At 40.0% G+C, this 26,699-nt stretch overlaps 1 protein-coding gene across 1 annotated transcript; it reads right to left on the bottom strand.

Moving 5' to 3' along the window:
- On the bottom strand, positions 1-23,292 carry LOC134311679 (H(+)/Cl(-) exchange transporter 5-like). The gene is made up of 13 exons (XM_062993326.1): positions 23,160-23,292; positions 20,555-20,689; positions 16,713-16,864; positions 16,523-16,622; positions 15,933-16,120; positions 14,683-14,805; positions 13,422-13,628; positions 10,853-10,933; positions 9,863-10,438; positions 7,490-7,676; positions 5,302-5,700; positions 4,323-4,539; positions 1-418 (listed from the first exon to the last, which is right to left on the bottom strand). The coding sequence occupies exons 2-13, from the start codon at positions 20,682-20,684 to the stop codon at positions 328-330; spliced, it is 2,451 nt and encodes an 816-aa protein (XP_062849396.1). The 5' UTR covers positions 20,685-20,689; positions 23,160-23,292; the 3' UTR covers positions 1-327.
- Between the last annotated feature and the right edge of the window lie 3,407 nt (positions 23,293-26,699).

Raw genomic sequence — 26,699 nt, 5'->3', positions numbered from 1 at the left:
TTCTGAACATAAACTCACATGTATTTACTGTACACTGTATTTAACCAGTCTTGGTGTATATTAAAGCACAGACATTAGGAGTGGTTTGTCGTGGAGTGTCTGGCAGGTCTGAGCTAAGCAGCAAGAGCAGAAACTCTAGAACAAGGACGTCCTGTTAAGGCATGTGTAACTCCAGTGGTACGGAGAAACCTGCGGTCATTCATTCCCAAACATCCCTCTCACTGAGACATATTTGTACAGTTAGTTAGGATGATCCAGTCCTGCTCGTGTGTCCATGTGTAGGAATGGGATTTAGAGCCTTTCCTACCGAGTTCTGCGTACAGCCGCTCAGTTAAAGAGAATGGAATCTGGGTCTCTGTTTGCCATTTGTGCCATGTGCTTCAAAATGTCCTTCTTAGTGATTATTCCCAACAGACGCCTACAGAGAGAATGTAAAAGAGAAAAAGATTGATGAATGACATTAGTTAAAAGAAGTATTAAAAGAATGCTTCAGTGTTTTTAAACCATATGTCTGTTTACCACATCTGTAGGGTTTGAGTGATTACCATGGCCAATCATTTAAAAACATTTTCCGTACTCATAAAAAGGAAAATAATTGACGTGTGTACTGAGAAGTGTACATAAACACAAAAAAAGTAAAAAATAAATAAATAAATAAATTCAAGTAAAGCATTTGGTCACAACAAGCAACTAAAACAGCTTCAATGCTCTATGTCAGGGGTTTTCAACCTTTCTGGACATGTGCCCCCCTTCTTGTGCCAACAGCGAACTTGCGCACCCCGTCCCCCCACCCCCCTACTCGAACTTGCGCCTCAACCCCCCTACCTTCGTCAACCACCACACAGAAACCATTGCGAAAGCTCTTGACAAGCTAAAATAACATAATTAATGTTGTGCACATCATACATACGATGCAATTTCGCTGATTGAAAATATTACTTCAAAAAGATAATACAGCCCGATCCCATCTGAGCCGATTCTATGAGCATGTTATATAAATTCGTGGGTCACTTTCGTAAATCGTAAGCGGTTCTTGCTTTTGATGTAGATGAGAGCAGAAAACGTTACTTCACAGAGCTAAGCAGAGGCAAAAGTGCATCAGTTACCAAGTTGGTTAGTTCAGGATTCTTTGCTTTGACTGACAGAAAACTTTTAGCTCCGCAGACAGAACGAGTCTGACTCGGTTACCGCTCTGTGGTAACAGCCAGTTTAATTAAGGTACTAGGAATGAAACATAATCCTTAAAAAAAAAAGAAAAATGATTCACTAAAAGTGTTTGGGTAAGCCGCTCAGGTGGCGCAGCGTTAAAAACACACGCTGTTTACCAGAGCTGAGATCTTGAATACATCGTATCGAATCTCGGCTCTGCCTGCCGGCTGAGGCTGAGCGGCCACATGAACAACGATTGGCCTGTTGTTCAGATAAGGGGCGGGATTAAGCCAGATGGGGACTCTCTCTCAGACTAGTGCGATTACGACCTCTGCTGGCTGGTATATGCTAAATGCTCTGGTGTGCTAGCATATTTTACCGCTGCGCCTCCTGAGCAGCCTTTCGACTGGTGTCTATGATTTTTTTCGTATCGCTCTGCTGCAACATGTCTTGCCAATAATTATACAAATATAAAAGTGTACAGGTGTTTTTATGAAATGGCCAACTGCATGCACATGTGCACGTTTAAAGGAGCACTGGTATTTGCTTTTGCAGGATGACTTATCATAACAGATGGAATCATGAATTCTGCTCTCAATCAGAAAATCCTGAAGGAGAATGTCCGTCTGTCAGTTTGGGACCTAAAGCTCAAGCAGAGTTGGGCTATGCAGCAGAACCATTATCCACAAACACAAGCAAGTCCACCCCTGAATGGAGCAAAAGAAACAACATAAATGTTTTAGTCAAAGAACTGACTTAAATCCTATTCAGATGCTGTGGCAAGACCTTAAATGGGCAGATCATGCTTAAAACCCCTCCAATGTTGCGAAATTACAACAATTCTGCAAACAGTGGGCCAAAATTCCTCCACAGCAATGTAAAAGACTCACTGCAAGTTTACACAAACATTTTATTGCAGGTGTTACTGCCAAGGGTGGCACAACCAATAAGGTTCAAAGGGACATTTATTTGTTACAGGGTGATAAAGGTTTTGAATGAATATCTTTAATAAATGTAATGATTCAAAACTAAATTTGTATTAAATCGTGTCGTCTTTATCTCTCTAAAAATAAATTAGCAAAAATAGATGAAACTGGGTGATGAGCAAATAATTTTTCGCAACACTATATATTTAATTAAACAAATGACCATATTGTAATACAAACAATATGCATAAAACAAGACAGAAGTTTCTTGTTAGTATATGTTTATGAATGAATATGACCACTTATAAAACTATGTAATCCCACAAAACAAATGTTTAAGTGGGTTTGTGTGAGAGTGTGCGAGTGTACTCATTAACCCGTGTCTCAATGTCATTTCCATTTTTTGTCAAGAAGTTGGACTTCACAAAAGTCAAGACAAAGAAATACACAGCCTGCTCATTTTTTACTTCAGCACACCCACACAGCTACGTGTACATCCTTTATGCTGCTCATATAAAATATGAGCGGACACATGGGTGGTGCAGCTGTCTATTACACTAGTCCACCACCGATGAGCCCTGGGTTTGAATCTCAGCAGTGCTAATGAGAGCGCTGGGCATTTACACAGCTTTGATTGGCTGTCTGAGTGAGGGGGCGATGGCCAAAGCACTGTGATGGACTAGCTTCCTGTACAGGGCATGTTTATGCCTTGAGCCCAAAGATGGAACCAGACCCACAGCGAGCCTGGCTAGATTAAAGCAATTGATGTAATGAATGAACACAGGAGTTTTAATGAAGAGTTAATACGTTAAACTAAGGTTTAAGGTTTAATTGTACAAGGATTTAAAGATTACTCATCATTTGATACAGATGTTTCATTAATTTTCCATTAACACTCACCAAGCACTTTATTAGGAAAGCAGGTCTTCATTCTTGTTATTTGACCACAAAGACCAGATGTGACTTTGGAGAAAGCTAAGACATTCATTCAGAGCATAATGGTGGAGGTTGTATGCTCTGCAAGTGTTTTCTTGCTGTCAGTGGAACACTGTTTGTTTATTAGGATTTTCACGTCATGTTTTACACTTTGGTTACATTCATGACCAGAACAGTAGTTACTCATTACACCAGGGTCATCAGTTCACAAGGTTATATCGAACACAGTCGTGGACAATTTTGTATCTCCAGTTCTCATCACTTGCATGTCTTTGGACTGTGGGAGGAAACCGGAGCACCAGGAGTAAATCCACGCAGACACGGGGAGAACATGAAAACTCCACACAGAAAGGACCCAGACCGCCCCACCTGGGGATCGAACCCAGGACCTTCTTGCTGTGAGGTGACAGTGCTACCCACTTAGCCACTGTGCTGCCCCAGTGAAACAGTGTGGAATACTAAAAAAATTACCTACAAATTATTTAGTACACCCTTAAACTATTGGCCAGAAGGTTAACTCTTAGAAAACTCTTGCTCTAGTACAATGATTTAAACCCTCTCAAACCAAAATTTGGAATGGCCTTTCTAAAATCCTGTCAATGCAACCCTCTTCTCCCACTCTTCACACACTGATAGCAACACCGCAGAAGAAATGCTAGCACAGGCTTCCAGTATCCGTAGTTTCAGGTGCTGCACATCTCGTATCTTCACAGCATAGACAATTGCCTTCAGATGACCCCAAAGATAAAAGTCTAAGGGGGTCAGATCGGGAGACCTTGGGGGCAATTTCTTTTGCGGTGTTGCTATCAGTGTGTGAAGAGTGGGAGAAGAGGGTTGCATTGACAATCCAACACAATGGGCAGCACTTTGAACACATTTTATAAGTGGTCAGAAACTTGTAAATAACTCATGAAAGAATAAAGTTACGTTAAAACCAAGCACACCATTGTTTTTCTTGTGAAATTCTCAATAAGTTTGATGTGTCACATGACCCTCTTCCCATTGAAAAAACAAGTTGGATCCAAAATGGCCGACTTCAAAATGGCCGCCATGGTCACCACCCATCTTGAAAAGTTTTCCCCCTCCCATATACTAATGTGCCACAAACAGGAAGTTAATATCACCAACCATTCCCATTTTATTTAGGTGTATCCATATAAATGGCCCACCCTGTACATCAAAGTATGCATGTATGTCCTATTTCTAGAAAATCCACAATAAACTTCATAAAATAAAATTCAATTCCACATCAATATTACTCATTAATATTATTTTATGGCCGGACACAGACTGAAACACATCCACACCTACCCGTTCTGTGTGACGAGACACTGGCGGAGACCTAGCTTCCGGAAGATGTCCACTGTGATGTCCATGGGTGTGTGGTCAGTGATGGCGAGTGGACTGAGGTCTAGAATGCTGTGCAGGTTAAGAGTAGGGGGACCGTCGTGAGACTGCGCTGGTGTGTGTTCAGTGAATATAATCTGTGATGCTCCTACGATGCCCTCCTGACACCGGCGGGCATTATCTGGAAGAGAAACATTTTAAAGGTATAGTTTAGCTATAAGACTGGCTATAAGCTATTGTGACCTGTCTTTTACAGGTACAGATTTTAAATCAGCATAAAGAATAGATATTTCATGTTTTTCAGAATGTGTTGCAGGCATTTCTTTGTAAATCAATAAATGTTTACAAAAGGTTATTAAGGTAAAAGCTAGGTTGGGAGTAATATAAGACTGGGTAGTTTGTAGAATAAACAGCATTTCTTAATGCATGACTGCAGGGAGTTTCATGGTTTTACCATCTACTGTCCAAAATATGAATGAAAGATTTAGAGAATCCTGAAAAAAACTTTTGTGGGCAAGTTACTTAATACCAGTAACCTTCAATCCTTTATTTGGCACTGCATTCAAAATGAGCATGCTTTTGTATTGAATATAAGCACATGACCATAAAAATACTTGGAGAAACTAAAGTAAAGACTCTATCAGGCAAAGCAGAAGCATCATATCAATAACATCCAGAAACGCCTTTGACTTTTTGGGCTCCAGATTATCTAAGATGAATTAATGCAAAGTGAAAACATGTTGTGGTCTGACCAGTGTTGCTTTTAAATTGCTTTTTGGGTCAAAGAGTGACTGCAGCTCTACTACGGCTAAGCATTGAGGAAGAGTTGTCATAATGTGGAAAGCCTTTTCAGCTGCTAGTACTACTCTACTACCTTAAATATGTGTATAAACATATGAGCTATAGACTCTCCCACCAAAACACAGGCTTGTACCATGCTTACCTACTGATATAACTAGGTCTCTTCGCTGCACAAAGCCCACCAGTCTTTGAGACTCCTTAGATGTCACAACAGGAAAGCCACTGTATGAGGTATCAGCAATCATAGCCTCCACTTGGTCGACACTCATACCGCTCTGTGTCAGGACGAAAAGCAGAGGGTCGGAAGGACGTGGTCGCATCACATCCATGGCCAGCGTCTTGTGCTCAAACTCCTCCTTGGTCTCAAGGAATGGGTAGCCATTTAGTCTGATGTGCGCCTCATAGATGCCCTCTCTACCCAGCGCATCTGCCACCCACTTACTGGTCATTGTGGCCGCCATAAGGGGCACGATGTACTCCAGCCCTCCAGTCAGCTCAAACATGATGACCACCAGAGACACAGTCATCCGAGTCACACCACCTTTTGGGAGAAAATTAGAGGAATAGAGGAGCAAACAGATCATGGAGGGTGAAAACTTATTCAGAAAGGAAGAGAAGAATCACTGGGGAAAAAGTTAAACGCTGGCAGTGGCCAAAAACAGTCAAAAGCCCTCATGAAAAAGAAATAAACCAATCCATCCTCGATTTAATATTTTACATGTGTGAGAAAACGTGTTATTTTGGAAATCTGACAGCTACCATTTTATTGGAGCTGTGGTTCCAAGAACTGCAGCTACACATCAACGACAAGAAACTACTTGCCAAACCTAGGTGCATTTTTGTTGCCAAACCTCCTGCAGCCATATTGTTGAGAACTGGGAGGTAACTCATATGGACACTGTGAGGACATGTCAAACGTTTTAGACAGTGACCAGAGGGTAGGTTGGAACAAAAAGAACTCGAAAGTGGGAGAATTATATTTGCATTTGCGTCTGAAGTTGAACGTGCGCCCAAGAAATATCAACAGCTCACACCCGTGTGATTAGCAGATTCATGTCTACATAGTTTAATATTAAAACCAGTACTGTGATCCAGCTCTCCTTGATCGAATGGGGATTTGTGCAAGCTGGAGTGGATTCTCAGTCAGAAATTGGAAATGACTCGATTGGAAGATAAAGGGGGAAAACCCAGAAAAAAACTAAAAATATGATCTGCATAACTTTAGCGTCAACACTGTTTGCAAGCGATTGTTTTTGATGCAACAATCACTTCCATTATTTCCTGTCTAATAGTTACTTAGTTACTCCGTGTGCAAATATCTTATTTTTTTACTTATAATTAGAGAAAAATCTACATACGCGAAACAGTTCTGTTTGTGTTTACTGTGCAATAAGAGCTTGTTAGTGAAAAATCGATGCGATGCAACATGTGTAAGGCATTATAAGACCCACCCTAATAACTCTTAACTGAGCTTTGACTCACACCATCCAAAAATTAGAGGACCTCAGTGCACCCTTAACTAGCACTGATTTCGAAATTAGAGACCCACACAAAGCCAGTTAAAGTGGACAGGAAGGTAAAGATGTCAATTTTTTACAGCAGACGCCGCTAGACCAGTAAAAGTCAACGGAAATAGTCTGGTGACATCTGCTGGTCATGCCTCAACATTGCAGGTCTTATGACATTCTGTATATTTCTGAAACTTTTGAATGTAGCCTGATTAATTTCTGCAAAATAGAAACATGATCCTGTAATTACCCACTGTAATGATTACATAACATTTAGGATTTATTTAGGATTTATACATTTATTATGGGCGCCTAAGTGGATCCAGGGTTCAAATTCAAGAAGAACATGCAAACTTCACACAAAAAGGACCCAGACCACCCCACCTGGGGATCAAACCCAGGGCCTTTTTGCTGTGAGGCGACAGTGCTACCCACTGAGCCACCGTGCCGCCCTCACTTTTCTACATGGTCACCGATGCATTTTTCCAAGCAACATACCAACTTTTTACTGCCATCAGAAAAAAAGTGTTTTTGGTTGAGTTGTAGCCACTGATGCACTGCTGCTTTCACATCATCACATGAAAATCTTCTTCTTAAAGCTCTTTTGTGCTTCCAAAAAGGTGGAAATCAGATGGCGCTAAATCCAGACTACAAGCTCTCTCTCAATCTCTTAGACACGACCAGTTACTACTCCTCCCGCCCTCACAGTTTTCAAACAAAATATAAAAGTGCGGAAACTTTTTGAAGATCCCTTGTATTAGATATATTGTATATGGTAATCACACATGTTGTAGATAACTACTGTTTTTAAAGGTCGCTTACCCAGACATGCTGCAGCCCCGAGCATGGCATAGAGGCCTGGCGTGATACATCTGGCCCCAGGTGAACACCAGCCTCTGAAGATAGCCGAGTCATGGTTGTAGTAGGCCAGCTGCTCCATGCCGATGCCCAGTAACCTTCCCGCTATCGCCCCAACAGCCATACTGGGGATGAACAGACCAGAGGGCACCTATAACAAAGCAGGACAAAACAGTGAGAATAGAAAAAATAAAAAAGATAGTTGTGTGCTATATGTATATGTGTAATAATTAATATAAAACAGAGACTATATATACTATATTTAAATATATGTATTCACTGTTTAGAAAATGTAGAAAATATTCTTTACTAAAAATGTAATTTCTATAGTCATTCTTTTGATTATTTTTTTTGTTCTAGATGTAGCCATTACAGTTATGTTAGTATACACTGCTGACCTATAATGTCTATGATGACCAAGAAGATACCTAATATGCTGTCAAAGCATCCCAGGACCCAGGACATTACCAGGTCCTTGAACTTCTCACATTGCGAAGTGTATCGTTCTACAATGCATCCTGATGCATGCTTAACCACATGCTTCCACCTGTAGATGCTTTTGATGGTAGACAGGAGTTACCATGACATGACACATCCACATAAATTAGCAGCCATTTGTGCCACCGCAGCTCTTTTGTTGGTCCGTACCAGACGCCATAGCCTTCATGTCCTCTGGCATCAGTTGAGTCTTGGCTGCCCAGTAACCTGTTGGCAGTTTGTGAACTGTTCCTCCTCAGACCACTGTCAGTAGTTGTCTGGACATAACAAGTTTGCCCTTATCAACATCACTCAGGTCTTTATGGCAATCATATCTGCTGCATTCAACATGTGTTCTGCAAGCAACTGCCATCAGCTCAATATTTAACATATCATTGACCATGTCATTCCCATTTGTTGTGAAATATCTATTGCTCTGGCCTACTCCCTAGATGCTTACAACACAATATGAGTGGAATCTACAAATCTCAGTTCCATAAATAATTCATGATCAATTAAATGGATGGATGGATGGGTGGATGGATGGGTGGATGGGTGGATGGGTGGATGGATGGATGGATGAATGGGTGGATGGAAAGATGGATGGATGGGTGGATGGATGGAAAGATGGATGGATGGAAAGATTGATAGATGGATGGGTGGATGGATGGAAAGATGGATAGATGAATGGGTGGATGGATGGATGGAAAGATGGGTGGGTGGATGGGTGGATGGGTGGATGGATGGATGGGTGGATGGATGGGTGGATGGATGGATGGATGGATGGATGGATGGAAAGATGGATGGAAAGATGGATGAATGGGTGGATGGAAAGATGGATGGATGGGTGGATGGATGGAAAGATGGATGGATGAATGGGTGGATGGATGGATGGAAAGATGGATGGGTGGGTGGATGGATGGGTGGATGGATGGATGGATGGATGGATGGATGGAAAGATGGATGGGTGGATGGATGGATGGATGGATGGATGGAAAGATGGATGGGTGGATGGATGGAAAGATGGATGGGTGGATGGATGGATGGATGGATGGATGGGTGGATGGATGGATGGATGGAAAGATGGATGGGTGGGTGGATGGATGGATGGATGGAAAGATGGATGGGTGGGTGGATGGATGGGTGGATGGATGGATGGATGGATGGATGGATGGAAAGATGGATGGAAAGATGGATGGGTGGATGGATGGATGGATGGATGGATGGAAAGATGGATGGGTGGATGGATGGAAAGATGGATGGGTGGATGGATGGATGGATGGATGGATGGGTGGATGGATGGATGGATGGAAAGATGGATGGGTGGGTGGATGGGTGGGTGGATGGATGGATGGATGGAAAGATGGATGGGTGGATGGGTGGGTGGATGGATGGATGGGTGGATGGATGGGTGGATGGATGGGTGGATGGATGGGTGGATGGGTGGATGGATGGATGGATGGATGGATGGATGGGAAGATGGATGGATGGGTGGATGGATGGATGGATGGATGGAAAGATGGATGGATGGATGGGTGGGTGGATGGATGGGTGGGTGGATGGATGGGTGGGTGGATGGGTGGATGGATGGGTGGATGGAAAGATGGATAGATGGATGGATGGATGGATGGATGGATGGGTGGATGGATGGAAAGATGGATGGGTGGATGGGTGTATGGATGGAAAGATGGATGGATGGGTGGATGGATGGGTGGATGGAAGGATGGAAGGATGGATTAGATAGATAGATAGATAGATAGATAGATAGATAGATAGATAGATAGATAGATAGATAGATAGATAGATAGATAGATAGATAGATAGATAGATAGATAGATAGATAGATAGATAGATAGATACCTTAATGCCAAAGGTAATGACAGTGGCAATCGTCTTAAAGATAATCGCTAGTGCCAGCTGCCAGATGGCCGTATACACTCCAGGTCCAGCTACTCTGTCAGGTAAGCTGCTGCTGAAGTTAGCACTGTGACTAAAATTAACGCTCCCTGTTCCACCTCTTTCCAGTGATGTGTAGTTACACAGCTGTGAGGAGTCGAGCAGGCTGCAGTCATTGAAGAGCTCAGAGATCAGATGGCTGCCGCTCATGCGTGTGTAGTCATTAGGGAAGGCCAGAAGTGCTGTAGCCAGAGTAACCAACACCACCTCTAACACGGGGTAATGACCCAGGCGTGTGTTCTTTCGCCGTCTGCACCATGCCATGTTGGCACGGATGAAGAACGCTCCCCACAGACCACCAAAAATGCCCAGCAGAACGAAAGGGAAAAGCTCCAGCAGGTGCCATGGAGTGTGAAACTCCACATAGAAGAGAACCAGACGGCTGTTTCCGAATGGATTGATTGAGTGCAGAGTGAATGCAGCCACCAGAGCAGCGAAGAACGAACGCCACAGTGTCTTGAGGGGGAAGTAGTAGCTGACCTACACCAAAAACAAAAAAAAAGAAATAACAATGTTAATGTTAATTAGTTTGCACAGCATCCTACTCCACTTCTCTTAAAATACATTTTTGAGTTTGTGCACATTCTGGCGATTCTCTGGCATTCCAATAATGGATGATCAATGGAGTTAAGATCAGGGGCTCTGTGCAGACCACTGATGTTCCTCCACACCACATTCACTGGCCATTTCTTTATGGAACAGTCATGCAAAAATATGAAATAGCCTTTTCCAAACTGTAGCCCCATTATTATACTTAACTGATTTTATATATTTCATAGCTGTAGGTGTAACTGAACGGATAGTGTAGACTTTAATGAATTCACATGACTTTCAGGGGACGTTCAACATTAAATTCTCTTTTTATTGAGTAAAAATGAATAGAAATTGAAATACCTCCTCCAGACTGAAAAGCACTCCTCCAATAGGAGCTCCAAAAGCTACAGACACACCCACAGCAGACGCCGCTGACAGGACCTGAAAAAGCCAAACCATTTCTTAATACAAAAACAAGTAAGTAATTATTTCACTTACAAATACACCACATTAATTAATGTTTAATATTTACTTTGATCACATGGGCACTCGGGTGGAGCTCCAGTTAAATGGCAACTATCCCTTAGCGGCACTATCAGTCCGTCAGGCATCTACAGTGCCTTGCAAAAGTATTCAGCCCCCTTGAACTTTTCAACCTTTTGCCACATTTCAGGCTTCAAACATAACGATATGAAATTGTAATTTTTTGTGAAGAATCAACAACAAGTCGGACACAATCGTGAAGTAGAACGAAATTTATTGGATATTTTAAACTTTTTTTAGAAATAAAAAACTAAAAAGTGGGGCGTGCAATATTATTCAGCCCCTTTACTTTCAGTGCAGCAAACTCACTCCAGAAGTTCAGTGAGGATCTCTGAATGATCCAAAGTTGACCTAAATGACTGATGGTGATAAATAGAATCCACCTGTGTGTAATCAAGTCTCCGTATAAATGCACCTGCTCTGTGACAGTCTCAGAGTTCTGTTTAAAGCGCAGAGAGCATCATGAAGACCAAGGAACACACCAGGCAGGTCCGAGATACTGTTGTGGAGAAGTTTAAAGCCGGATTTGGATACAAAAAGATTTCCCAAGCTTTAAACATCTCAAGGAGCACTGTGCAAGCGATCATATTGAAATGGAAGGAGTATCAGACCACTGCAAATCTACCAAGACCCGGCCGTCCCTCTAAACTTTCAGCTCAAACAAGGAGAAGACTGATCAGAGATGCAGCCAAGAGGCCTATGATCACTCTGAATGAACTGCAGAGATCTACAGCTGAGGTGGGAGACTCTGTCCATAGGACACAATCAGTCGTACACTGCACAAATCTGGCCTTTATGGAAGAGTGGCAAGAAGAAAGCCATTTCTCAAAGATATCTATAAAAAGTCACCTGGGAGACACACCAAACATGTGGAAGAAGGTGCTCTGGTCAGATGAAACCAAAATCGAACTTTTTGGCCACAATGCAAAACGTTATGTTTGGCGTAAAAGCAACACAGCTCATCACCCTGAACACACCATCCCCACTGTCAAACATGGTGGTGGCAGCATCATGGTTTGGGCCTGCTTTTCTTCAGCAGGGACAGGGAAGATGGTTAAAATTGATGGGAAGATGGATGGAGCCAAATACAGGACCATTCTGGAAGAAAACCTGTTGCAGTCTGCAAAAGACCTGAGACTGGAACGGAGATTTATCTTCCAACAAGACAATGATCCAAAACATAAAGCAAAATCTACAATGGAATGGTTCACAAATAAACGTATCCAGGTGTTAGAATGGCCAAGTCAAAGTCCAGACCTGAATCCCATCGAGAATCTGTGGAAAGAGCTGAAAACTGCTGTTCACAAACGCTCTCCATCCAACCTCACTGAGCTCGAGCTGTTTTGCAAGGAAGAATGGGCAAAAATTTCTGTCTCTCGATGTGCAAAACTGATAGAGACATACCCCAAGCGACTTGCAGCTGTAATCACAGCAAAAGGTGGCGCTACAAAGTATTAACGCAAGGGGGCTGAATAATATTGCACGCCCCACTTTTCAGTTTTTTATTTCTAAAAAAAGTTTAAAATATCCAATAAATTTCGTTCCACTTCACGATTGTGTCCCACTTGTTGTTGATTCTTCACAAAAAATTACAATTTCATATCGTTATGTTTGAAGCCTGAAATGTGGCAAAAGGTTGAAAAGTTCAAGGGGGCTGAATACTTTTGCAAGGCACTGTACATACCTACATGACTGGCTATGTCTGGTGATGGACTAATGGCCTGTCAGGTGCACAGTGATCCCAGAAAAGCCAGATGCACCGTCACCATGACCAGGATTAAACGGTAGTGAAACATGAAAATGAAATGAAATGTTGAACACATTGATTTAATAAAACATATCATTTAATGTCAGGGTGCCTGGTAGCTCACCCCATAGAGCACTCGTCTTGGACACTTTTCAGTATTATATCCAGAAATATATCTGCGCTTAGGTGGCACAGCAGTCAATTACGTTAGCTCACCAGCTCATCAGATCTAGGTTCAAATCTCAGTGGTGCTACCAGCTGGTCGGACGTCGACCTATACACAAGTGGCTATTTCCGAGGAGGGGGTGGCTGAAGCCCTGCAATTGATTGGCACCTTATTACTGCCTTGTGCCCAGTGGTGGAACCAGACCTGCCACGACCCCGACTGAAATACAGTGGTTGTCGAAAAATGGAAGAATGAAATGGATATCTTTTCACAACAAACACATTACTCTCCAATGTCAGTGTGGCTATCTCAGCAGTCTATTCAGCTCAGTTTATTTGGCTGGGTTTTCTTACTGCCATGACTGTGTATATTATATTACTGTCTCTTGGCACAGAAAACAAAGAGACCCGTCTTCTCCAACCATCTTAGCTCTATCAGGTCGTGCTTTACTTCAGTTCTCATTCCCCTCTTACCTCCCTTCTTTTGGCCTCATTTTTTCTGTATTTGGTGAATAGATGGCACAGAATGTTGGCACAGCAACATGCAACATGTACCAATGGGCCCTCCTTCCCCAGACTGAGGCCTGAAGACACAGCCAGCACCAGAGTAACAGTCTTTATTACTAGAGTCCATTTTCCCAGGTAGCCTCGAATTATAAAGCCACTCAGGATGGTTTTGATCTACGAGACAGGTAAAGAAAAGTGGAATGGTAAGTAACTTAAACACACGCCTATTTAAATAAGCATCAAAAAACAGACATGGGAAGGGGCAAATAAAAAAAAGCATGCTAGAAGTCAAAAGATGCTCATCTGGACCTTTTCAAAAAAAGTTTTTTCATATGTTCATTTATTCATTTTTGTTTACTGCTAAAACAGACTTAGCATTCCCTGGATCCTTATTTGTGTGGCATTTAAAACAAAAAAATTCTTGTCCAGCTTTTAGGCCTTGCTTGAATTTACAGCCTTTTCCCAAATTGTGATGTGATGTAGTTTTAATAGCTGTTGTGTCTTCTGTTGTAAGGTTTTTTTTTTAGCTGATAAGGAAGGGCAGAATTTTTTTAAAGCATTTTTTTTTTTTTTTTTTTTTTAACAGAGAAAGAGAAATGAAACGTACACACTGACAAAAACACAGGCAGATTCTCCCTGCTACCACACAATGGTTAAATTGATCTGGCTCTGATTCCGGGTTGCACACAAACATAAACATGCAATTTATGTATTATTTTCCCCAATCATATTTTAAATTGTCATGAAGCAGAAACTTTTATCCAGAGAATATAAACACAATACCAGGAAAAAATAAATAAATAAATAACCAAAAATAGAAACAACAGAAACGGAATAGGTATGGTTACAAAAGGGAAGGCCTGAGTTTTGGAGACAGAAGTGAGAGAACAGGCCACTTTGACCAGTGAAGGAAGCTAATTTACTCACCAAGACTGTTGGTTGAAATAATTTTAATATTAATATTATTGCTATATAAAATATGGATTTGATGGCAACAGGCTTCATGTCTCACATGAAACATATAATGTTTTATGTATGACCTGTGTTGTGTAAACTGACACATTATACTGGCCAAATCTTTTCTGCAGCCAGATGTTGGGTGTTTGGGTGATGGATCATCCTCAGCACTGCAATGACACTAACATGATAAAGACGTGTGTGTTTTGGTATAAGTGTAGCAGGTTCAGCAGAGTATCAGTAAAAATAATCAGACAGAGAGGGGTGTTACCTCCGGGATCCCTGAGCCGCAGGCATAAGGGGCGAAGGCTTTGACTAGAACTACAGCCAGGTAGGAGAAGATCAGAGCCCAGCTCACATACATCAGATAGTTAACCACGTATGCACTCGCCCCCTGGTGTACACAGATGGAACAGCACTATCAATAATCTTTTCCATCCATCAGTGAGTTTGTTTGATTGTTTGTTTGTTTATTAGGATTTTAACGTCATGTTTTACACTTTGTTTACATTCATGACAGACACAGTAGTTACTCATTACACAACATTCATCAGTTCACTAGGTTATATCGAACACAGTCATGGACAATTTAGTGTCTCCAATTCACCTCACTTGCATGTCTTTGGACTAGACATGTTTAAAGAAAGTTAATTTGTGTACAGTACACTTAAAGGTTAAAGAGTCATTTCAGATATGCACAGAAAGCTCTAGTTTCACATCCCCAGTTACAGCTACTTCCTGTTGTGGTTTTGAACACTAGAGGCCCAGTCTACACCCACACAACCAGAATCAGACATGAAAAAAGTTAACTAAGCATATAAGCTTGTGTAGCATGATAAAATCTATAAGACATAAAACATCTTCATTGAATTATGCATGTAAATGCTTAAATTTGATTACTTTTATCAATGTTTTTGTATCATGATTTATTTGGGACTTCCATCTTTGGCTTACACAATGGGGTAAGGGATGAGCAATACAGCCAAGTACCATAATCACAGTATCTGTCATTTTATACAACATTGATGGTGTATACACTTATCAGACATTTTTTGGCACCCAGTTTAGTCATGGCCAATTGGACATCTTTCCCCAATCGAAAAGAGCCGAGACTGCCAGGGATAGGGTCTCACAGGGTGTGACCTGTCAGTCTCTCCTCAGAATGTCTGAACTTTGATTTTAAAAAATCCATACAGCTTGGGATTATGGTAAAACAATTCACTTGCAAAACTGCACCAATTAGTATCTTCCATTCCCAAACGATTAAAAAATGTCATTAATAAGAAAGGTGGTGTAAGGCAATGGAGATTAGTAATAATAACCATCAGTATTTTATATTATCCCAAATTGTAATGCCTTGATCAAAGTATAAATGATCTTTATTTAATATGTTAATGATTTTTGCACAATGGCAAAAAATGCATGAAGATCTTTGAATTTATTTCACTTAAAGTAGAACTACGAGACACAGAATATGACCACATTTAAATGCAAGGGTAATGACCCTTCCAACACACCTACCTCACTGACTCCAACCATAAGCTCGGCCCAGCTCTTCCAGTCTGGGCATTTGTTTCGTTCCTGGAAGGTGGTCTCGTTGGAGTTCCAGCAGCAGTGCTCATGATTGAACCAGAAGCCATTTAGACAAACGCCCTCCTTTAGATCTGTTAGCCAGTGAGCCGCAATGTCTATACCACCAGCCAGGGCTCCTACAGAGAGAGAGAGGATAGCAAAATTAAAGATTTACAAATGCTATTTTGTAAAGAAAACTGGAGGAAACCCATGCAGACACAAGGAGAACATGCAAACTCCACACAGAAAGGACCTGACCACTCCATCAGGGAATCAAACCAAGGACTTTCTTGCTGTGAGGCGACAGTGCTACCCACTACGCTCACCGGCATAAAAATTTGGGATATTATGAAAATTTTGATAGCCATCATTACTACTCTCCATAGCAGGCTGCATTGTGATGAAACATGATTAAATTCCAAAATTACTTCTATCATTAAAATATAGACATTATGACTAAAGGAAACCCATCAAGGGAAAGATTATGCAAAACAAACTACAAGAAAAAAAAACTCAATCTTTTATGGGTCATCACTAACCAGACATGAGGCCGATAAGCAGCATAAGAAGCCAGCCGGAGAATGCATCGCTCACACTAAAAAGAAGAGCCAAAACCGACTGCTTTCTCTTTTTGCTGATCTGAAAATAACAAAGAGAGAGAAAAACACTAAGATTTGTTCATGTTTACTGAAGTATCTTACCATTTCATGCAGTACAATTCTGGCTCACCTCTCTGTGCCGGTCTCGGTCCTTTGATTTTTCCCTCACCCAGTCGATGGTGTTGAAGTCATCATATGTTCCCACCCCACTAACTCCAGTATCCAGCAGATCTAGAAAACCAGCATTGCCATTTTGCCTACGGCCTTCTCCTTTAATGTAGCCTTAAAAGAACAAAATAAGCAGCAACAACGTCAGAAGTTATTTCCAATAATTAATTTTTTTTTTCTTTGATACGCAATCAATATCAAAGCTATAAGTTAGTAAATATAAATGGTGTGGCGTAATGATGCTGGGTGCCCGAGTTATGCCTGAGTTCTGGGGGTGTGGGCTCACAAATACAAAAGTTGCGGTGCGTTAAGTAAACCTAGCCAATGGGGGACACATATCAGTAAACGCTTAGTGTCGGTCCCAAGCCCAGATAAATAGGAGGATTACATCAGAAAAGTAATTTGGCATAAAAACAGTGCCAAATGAAATGTGCTTACAAATAAGCTGCTGTAGCCAAAAAAAAACATTTATTTAGGGAACTTGGGAGGTAAAGCGGTACAATGTTAGCCCACTACTGCTGTCAGTCAGTGTGACATCTGCACAGATATGATTGGTTATGTATGATGGTTAAACAGCCTAGCCATTGGGTGGTGCACATATCAGTACTCTGCCCCATGCCCAGATATAAATAGAGGGCATCCAGTGTAAAACCAGTGTAAAAACTGTGCCAACCAGAATGATCTGCTGTGCAAAAGAGAGAAATGCTGAAAGAGAGAAAAATAATAACTAAAATGTATTCAAATCTCACACCTTCAAAGTCTATTTAAACCAGGCGTGTTTTAAACCAGCTTGTTTTCATGCCACAACTATTTTTTAACAGCTGAAAAATTTAACAACTGACCCTTAATTAATACCTAGTCTGTGTTTTATTTTACTAAGGAATACCTATAGAAATTTGGCATTTGAGTGATTGCAAAAAAATTATTTTCGTCACAAATTGAAATTACTACGATGGATTACCGACTTGTGTTAGGTATTAATGCCTTGCACCCAGTGTTTCACAGTTAAACCAGATCCACCGCAACACTGATAAATGATCATGTGATGTCTGTGTGTTATGATGTCTGTGTGTTATCACTGATTGTACTATCAGACAGCAGTGAAGCTCCAGTTAACACTATCTCTAAAGAGAACTATTGAATTAACAGTTTAGCAGTGCTCAATATAAAAGAGCTGACTCTCCTACATTTGTTGCCTTAAGCCGAAGAGCTTGCATTTACATTTTCAGCATTTAGCAGACGCTTTTATCCAAAGCGACTTACACATTGAGCGGAACACAATGAGCAATTGAGGGTTAAGGGTCTTGCTCAGGGACCCAACAGTGGCAACTTGGTGGTGGCGGGGCTTGAACCGGCAACCTTCTGTTTACTAGTCCAGTACCTTAACCATTGAGCTATCACTGGCCCAAGTCTAAACCCTCATTTCTGGAAATAACTCACACTCACACTCACACTCACACTCACACTCACACTCACACTCACACTCACACTCACACTCACACTCACACAAAACACTCTAATCTGTATTTAATTTTCTCAGTAATCACAGGACTACACTCTGATTTGAAACTTTTGATCTTCTATGAGTGGTGCTAAAGGCCTAGTAAGACAGCATGAGAGAGAGAGATAGTGTATAAATGCAACCTGAATAACAATCACACGAGGAGTAAGCTATACATGCATTTCTCTGGGCCACAGCTCATCTCATTTGGGATGGAAAGTCAGTGAAAATGTGTGTTCTGTTCAGATGAGTCAATATTTTAGCATGTTTTCTGAAATGTTATCTGGGTCAAAGATGAAAAGGCCCATCAATACTGTTGTTAGCAAAAAGTGCAAAAGCCAACATCTGTCATGGTATATAATGCAGCAGTACTTCTGAAACGTCTGGAAATAAGGTTTGTACTTAGCAACTTGTGAACAGCAGAGTGATAAAGGAATGGTAGAAAAATCTGTGCCATTATCAGCTATACCAGCTCAGTTAAAATGTTTAACAATCAGTGTTTGTCTGCCTTTTAACCGTCTTACTAATAATTAGTGGAATAATGGCTGCCCAAAAACACACCAACACACACCCACTCATATTGTTTTCTATTCTTAAAAAAAACACAAGACCTACACTGATCAGCCATAACATTAAAACCGCCTCCTTGTTTCTACACTCACTGTCCATTTTATCAGCTCCACTTACCATATAGAAGCACTGTGTAGTTCTACAATTACTGACTGTAGTCCATCTGTTTCTCTACATACCTTTTTAGCCTGCTTTCACCCTGAGTAGGTATTATTTAGGTGGTGGATCATTCTAAGCACTGCAGTGACGATGGCATGGTGGTGGTGTGTTAGTGTGTGTTGTGCTGGTATGAGTGGATCAGACACAGCAGCGCCGCTGAAGTTTTTAAATACTGTGTTCACTTATTGTCCACTCTATTAGACACTCCTACCTAGTTGGTCCACCTTGTAGATGTAAAGTCAGAAACGATCGCTCATCTATTGCTGCTGTTTGAGTTGGTCATCTTCTAGACCCTCAACAGTGGTCACAGGACACTGCCCAAGGGGCACTATTGGCTGGATATATTTTTGGTTGGTGGACTATTCTCAGTCCAGCAGTGACAGTGAGGTGTTTAAAAACTCCAACAGCGCTGCTGTGTCTTATCCACTCATACCAGCACAACACACACTAACACACCACCACCATGTCAGTGTCACTGCAGTGCTGAGAATGATCCACCAGCCAAATAATACCTGCTCTGTAGTGGTCCTGGGAGAGTCCTGACCATTGAAGAAAGGGGGATAACAAAGCATGCAGAGAAACAGATGGACTACAGTCAGTAATTGTAGACTTACAAAGTGCTCCTATATGGTAAGTGAAGCTGATAAAATGAACAGTGAGTGTAGAAACAAGGAGGTGGTTGTAATGTTATGGCTGATCAGTGTATCATCTTTCTTTAAAACTAGGAACAAGCATCTTTTTTGACAATGGCCTTCTCTTCCCAGCAGTTTAGAGATAATTATCCCTGACTGGGCAAGGACAAGTTCAGCAAGGATATCTAGGACACAGCCTTCATCTTTTCCTCACCTCACACAAACACACATACATGCTCTGCTTTTAAATACTGTGATAACTTATTCATGGCCATAAAGGCTCAAAACAGAGCAAATTTAATCATCACCAGTGTCTCAAAAGTGGCAGCATGTAGATGAACACTTGTATCAACATTTGTTGCTGGCCAATAACAATAACATTACATGCCCAAAAGTATGTGGACACCCATATTAATTATTAAGCTCAAGTGTTTTAACCTGAACTTTAGGTGTTAACAGATATACAAAAGCAATTATCCTGGTCAGAGTCGTAGCAAGCCCCGTTCCACTGGGAAACACTGAGCTCAAGGCAGGAATACCCTGGACAGAAGGCCATTTCATTGCAGGGCTTTGGCTATCCCCACAGACATAGTCAGTCAGGTCTGGCTGATAGCACCACTAAGATTCAAACCCAGTTCCCAGCAATAAAAGGCTAGCATGATATACAGCCAAGACACTGTTATGCTGAAACAAGACAGACCTTTTCCTAACATGTCACAAAGTGGGGTTTACAAAATCAATTCTAAAAAAAAAAATTTGTAATTATACGATTCTGTAACAACATGCTAGGGAAAGGTCTGTCCTGTTCCAGCATGATAGCGCACAGCCCCACAAAATGAACCCCACTAGCAAAACCCTGTATCATATTAGGACATTTCAGATCATTACAAACAAATTAGGACAGAGCCATGGACCTTAGACATTTAGTGCTGCCGTTTGTACCTGCAAAATGGTTTGGCTCTAAACAAGGTACATCCTCTAGCAAGTCTTCTGCAGCACCACTAAGGTCCACCAAGTCATCATCACTGCTTTCATTGCTGTTGTTGTCATTATAAAAACCAGCGCTATCCATCCTTTCTGTTAGCAAAACACACAAAAAAAAAAGAAATATCTGAAGTAAGCAAAAACTAGGTAAATTGCAATACCAGCATTATGGAGACAGCTTTTAAATTCATATTGACATGGAGTTTCTCTCTGTTTACACAATCTTAGAAGAAAAAACGTTATTTTGGCATTACACTTTGAGGATGACTACAAACAAATAACATTCTGAAAAAAAAAGACCATATTATTGTAAACTTTATTTTAAAAACCTGGTGTTATGTTTGTGACCCCTTTTCACAGATTACAGAAATGTAATGGTTATGTTTTGCATTAAAATCAAAAAGGCATTCCAAATAAACTAATGAATAAGTCAGATGTGTAGAACTGTGCATCCAGGCTTTTGAGGCAGTTTGAGGATTCCCAAGCCACACAGGACAATTAAACTCCTAATGTATAGTCATTTTCAGTTGCCTTAAACCAGGGAAGCCAAACATCTCATCATGTGTGTGCAGACATCTTAAGAGTTTGATCAATAGCTGAGCCTGAATATAGCACATTTTTTTCCTCAATTACATTAAAAAGGACCCTTCAACTTGCCAAAATCAGCAATGGCACCACCTATAAATGTATAAATCTATAAGGAGGTTCATCCTTATAGATTTATACATTCATAGGTGGTGCCATTGCTGATTTTGGCAAGTTGAAGGGTATCTTGTTTGTAACCAGATATGAGAGTTATTAGTACAATGTTCAACTATATAACTACAGTATAGCTTAACTGTTTAAAAAAACAGAAGTTGGCACAGCATAGAAAAGCAAGAGGGAACAACTGTTCAACCATGTTTGGTTTTTGGTATGTAATATACTTCCTGTAAATATATTCACAAAAGTTTTCAAAAAGTATGTATTCATAAGCATAAACAAACTTATATTTAAAAAATGTGTATACAAACCCCATTTGCATGTATGAAAAATGCAATAAAATACGTGAATTTCTTCGTGAATACCTTCATTTGCTTTACAAAAGTACAAAGAAAAAAAATTCCAGTGTTTAGCAGAACAATTTAATTTTATTTTGTAAATATATAAAATGTAATTTGATGTCTGCAATACACTCATGAAATGGAACAGGGGCATAAAGTTCTCAGACATTACTGCATGAAAACTTGTCATACTACAGTGGCTATAACTGTAGCTATATGGGTTTGGGAGTACTTCAGAAAACCATTGTCACTTAACACAGGCTACCACTGCATTAATAAAATGCGAGCTGAAACTCAACACAAAGTGATGGTCATACATCAATTCTATGCAGAAATGCTGCAGAGTTTTCTGGGCCTGAGCTCGTCTCAGATACACCAAAGGATAATGGAAACATATGCTGTGTATAGTTTAGTCCACATTTTTACCCTTTATTTTCAGGAAAAACAGACGTTGAGTTCTCAGTTCCAAGACAAAAAAAAGAATTTTCCAGTAATTCGGTTTGTATGTGAAGGTAATCATAAATTTTTTTTTATAGTTTTAAATCATAATTCCTGGCTTAATTATAAATGATGCTTCAATTGAATGGGATATCATGCACAAAGAAGCTACCATGGTAAAAAAAAAAAAGCCGAGTAAGGTTTATAAACTAAACTAACATCTTAAACATTCCTGTCGGTTACATACATGTTTACCTCCACGTAATGTTGCATAAATGTGACCTTTTCAAGAAATCTATGCATAAATATGAGAAAATGTTGTTTTAATGTGTAAAAAAGTGGTTTTATGGTGGAATGAAAATGTTTATGCCTTTTTAACCTACAATGTTTGAGAACAAAATATGGGATTCAAGTCTTAAAAGCAGTTTCATACGTTGTGGGTGGGTCAGCATAAAGAATAGTGTAGGTGCCTCACAGCACTAGAATATTGGGAATCTAGGTTTGAACCTTACCTCAGGTTACTATTTCTAAGGACTTTTCCTTCTTTCTGTACTCGTGAGGGTTAAAAGTCTGGTGAACTCTTTTCTGACGTTGAGGTAAGATTATCAGGCTGTGTACGGATTAGTGTTCACATTAACAGTGTTACATACAGACAGTTTGCCACTTAAAACTGATGTTACTTGTTTGCTGGATTTGTCTAAATCGAACAAATAAAGGCTGGAAATGCAGTTTAGACATTACTTGGTAAAAAAAAAAAAAAAAAAAAAAAAAGCTCTATTGAGTCATACTGTATAATGTACTGTATAGATACTGAAAAGGTGTACGGAACACTGTGACCTAAGGCTACCTTAATTTGGTTCCAAAATACGTGACTGTTACCTTACCACTGTTAGGCAGAATAAAGTTTAGTTTCTAAAACTAAGTTGTGTTACAGTAAGTGGAACTTACCTGAAGGATAAATTAGCGAACAACGAGCAAAGAGTGGAGAAGGACCAAGGCTGCCATTACCACACAGCGGCAGGTCTTGTGATAGAGATTAGTCAGTCAGTGTGTATGTGTTTATGCTAATGAGTCGCACTCACCTTAGTCCCCTCAATTCTGACACTTCCAGCAGTAACAACCTCAACAAAACCATTTCTGAAACCGAAAGTGTCTTATTTTCATCTCGCCGAGCGCTTTAAGTAAAGCAAAATAAACAGAGTTACACTGCTATTGAAACCTGATACTCTTTAAGCAAACTCCAGCTGATGCCTGTTGAACTTCTCGCTTCCGAACCGAGCTTCTTCTTTCCTGACGGTACCATGGCCGCGCCCGAATCACATACTGCCCTTAATGTAGTGCACTACGTAGGGTGATTTGTCCGGCATTCATCTGACTACGTCGTGCACATATGTAGGGAGCAGATTCAGGCCCTCCACTAGATGGGTAACGTCTTCAATTGCATTGTTAGGCATATTTAATTCACTATTTTCTCACAATGAAGTACTCTAGTTTAGAGCTTGAGACGTGGCCTGTGTTGCTTTTCTGAGGTAAATGCTGCCATCCGCTGTGCTGGGGTGTTTGTGCTTGCAATATTTAAAAAAAATAGAGGCAAATTGTTAGTAAAACTCGACAAACCAATGCAACTACTTAATGTACATTTGTAATTTTTTGACCGAGGTGGAAAGAGTACTAAAACATTGTACTCAAGTAAAAGTACTATTACTTTGATGATTTTTTACTTAAGTACGAGTAAAATTACTAGTCTAAAAGTCTACTCAAGTATAAAGTAAAAAGTAACTCATTTAAAATGTACTCAGAGTAAACGTTACTTAAATCGCTGTTTAACGTAAGCATTATTTTATAGCTTGTTGGACTTGACGCTAACTAACTTGGTTCAGGTCAATAGTGCCAACTAAAGTTGCCAACTTTCAGAACTGGAAATAAGGAACACCATGGGCTGGCGGGTTGGTGCCAGGCATGGGGGGAAGGGGGGGTGTCAGGTGTTTACCTGAGCGGGAGCCCGGTTAGACAGTTAGGGTTGCACTATAACGGGTCTTACACCGTCATATGAACATGATCAAAATCAAAAACAAACCAGCAGAATCTCACAATCACATTTATGCTGTCCGTTTTACTTAAAAATATTCATATAAATAGACTGATCTGATTGGTTTATACATCTGAATCTCTTCACCAAATGAACCGATTCATGGAGCTGTTTATGCGCAACATCATAATGAGTGAGCAAAACGAATGAATCTTTACCATAGATAAGAGCACTGCTCCCTGAATCAATTCCAATGAATAATTCATTTGAAAAGAGTCGTTTCTGACTCGTTAACTCAGTGATTCAGTTCGCAAGCCCTACTCTAAAGAACAATTTCGTAAATGCTCAGCGGGCCGGATCAAACAGCCTAACGGGCCGGTTTGATGTCGAGTTTTTTATTGTTTTCTTTCTTTTTTTTTTTTTTTTTACTCAGTAAGGAATGTTATTTAAAATGTAGCAAATTACAATTCTTAATACAAAACATACTTAAGTAAAAGTAAAATTACTGGTTGTAAAATCTACTTTAAAAAGTAAAAGTACACAAAAAAACTACTGAATTACAGTAACGCGAGTAAATGTAATTCGTTACTTTCCACCTCTGTTTTTTGACAAAACAGTAGTGTTGTACAAGCTATAAAAATTACTTATTCTATAAACAATACATTAAAGGTATAATAAGCATAATGTTGGTTTAAGCTGCTGAGGTGAAGTACAACAGTGGATTTTGTTTTTCCCCTCAACTCCATACAGTAGACCCTTGACGTACAAATTTAATTGGTTCTGAAGGGCTGTTCTTAAGTCAAAATGTTTGTTAGTTAAACCTACTTTTCCCATAAGAAATAATGTAAATAGAATTAATCCGTGCCAGACCTCCCAAACCACCCCCCCCCCTTACCTAAACTTTCTAATGTCTTAAATTGTCTTTTTTTGTTATAAATACAAGTACATTGTACCTTAAATCTTAAATAATAGAATAGACATTCCTGTAATAAACAATAATAAAGAACAATACACAGTAGTACTGTACTGTACATAAAACACATCACATTTCAGTACAGTACGTGTGCTGTACCATACACCATAATACATTTCCTTCTTTTTTTTATAAAATGTATCTACCAGAAACAACAATAACTCTCATATTTCTCTGTTATTTGCTTCTTTATTTCAATAATGTTGTATTTTGTAGGTGTTATTGCACGAAAGAAAGAATACTTTACTGAGCCGAATTCCTTCTTCTCTCTCACTCACTGTCCCCTCTGTCTGATACACAGTGACAGCTACTGGCAGGAGTAATTATACAACACAACAAATAGTGATTTTTTTCATTTTCTCACCACTGCGCTTCCTCTGCACCTTCTTTGGGGACATTTTAATAAAGAATTTTAGAAAACACCTGAAACACTGTCCGCTGTCCGAATGTTCGCTCACTGTATATATATAGAGAGAGAGACGATTGGAGTCAAATTGTTCGTGACGTCACGTGTTTCGTGAATTTCTGTTCGTAACCCGAAATGTTCGTATGGTAAACTGTTCATAACTCAAGGGTCTACTGTATAGCCAAATGCTAGCCATTTAGTGAAGGAGTCTACAATGTTTCCACCGATAAGTAATAGTAAGAGCAACTAAAGCCCTGTTTTACACTGCACAGTACCCAACTGTACAACACTATCCAATCCTATCCATACAGTATGTGATATTGTCCGTTGCCATTTGTAGAAAGGTACCCATGGATGTAGGAGAATGGCATAGGTGATACTGTGACTGAGAGTAGATACACTTTTTTTCACGCACATGTATTCACTCACTCCAATGGCAATTGTGTTTGCCCAATCAGTCTGCATTGTTCCACATTTCACCCATATAGCCTGATATGCTTGGTCTCTGTTCAAGAAGTGTAACCAAATTTAGTATAAGTACTTAGGTACCTTACAGGTCACTTGGCAATGGAAACAACCACTAAATGTGGGACAATGGATTTAAAAACATACTGTATCACAGGGTACCATGAAGTGGAAAAGGAACATAATACAGGCTACTGCACCCATAAAGAAGAATCCTTTATTTTCAACATAATCTATAACAGTAGCTCCAAAAAATATTAGCAAGCTCATTTATTTGCATTGTTTTACTTTTAGGTTTGAGTACACAATCATTATTTTAGGTTTATTTATCCCTTAGTCATGCAGAGCAATGTTGGCACCCACTCCAGGGTGTTCCTGCCTTGCACTTAGTGTTTTCCGGTGAAACTATACTTGTTGCAACCCTGACCAGTATGACGTAATAGATGAAAATTAAATGAAATAATGTTCAACCCCCTATATGACAACAAGCTTTATATTTGAGTTTTTCATCTTTTTGAAGAAAGTTGAAGAATTGGTTTTAATGCATCATCAATGTGGTTGTGTAGCTCTGATCGTGTGTGGATAGCAAAACTTTAAACATGTAAGTATTCAGATTTGCTTTCAATGTATTGCTCAAGAGTTGATACGTTAAAAAAATCTAAATGAGACCTACTCTCATATCATTTCTAAATGGTTGTAGTTTTTATCAGTCACATATTATAAGAATCCCCTTGACAAATAATATAGAG

Source organism: Trichomycterus rosablanca, chromosome 4, assembly GCF_030014385.1.
Source record: "Trichomycterus rosablanca isolate fTriRos1 chromosome 4, fTriRos1.hap1, whole genome shotgun sequence".
In the NCBI taxonomy this organism is placed as follows: Eukaryota; Metazoa; Chordata; class Actinopteri; order Siluriformes; family Trichomycteridae; genus Trichomycterus; species Trichomycterus rosablanca.
This window is presented reverse-complemented; position numbering and strand designations above follow the sequence as displayed.

What these genes read in the sequence shown, in the direction of transcription:
- LOC134311679 (XM_062993326.1), bottom strand. Translation starts at nt 20,684, where the DNA reads ATGGATAGCGCTGGTTTTTATAATGACAACAACAGCAATGAAAGCAGT. An exon ending in TTATGGTTGGAGTCAGTGAG is followed by an intron (nt 14,806 to 15,932) that starts GTAGGTGTGTTG and finishes TGTGTACACCAG; the next exon opens with GGGGCGAGTGCATACGTGGT. An exon ending in TGTCTCGTCACACAGAACGG is followed by an intron (nt 419 to 4,322) that starts GTAGGTGTGGAT and finishes TTCTCTCTGTAG; the next exon opens with GCGTCTGTTGGGAATAATCA.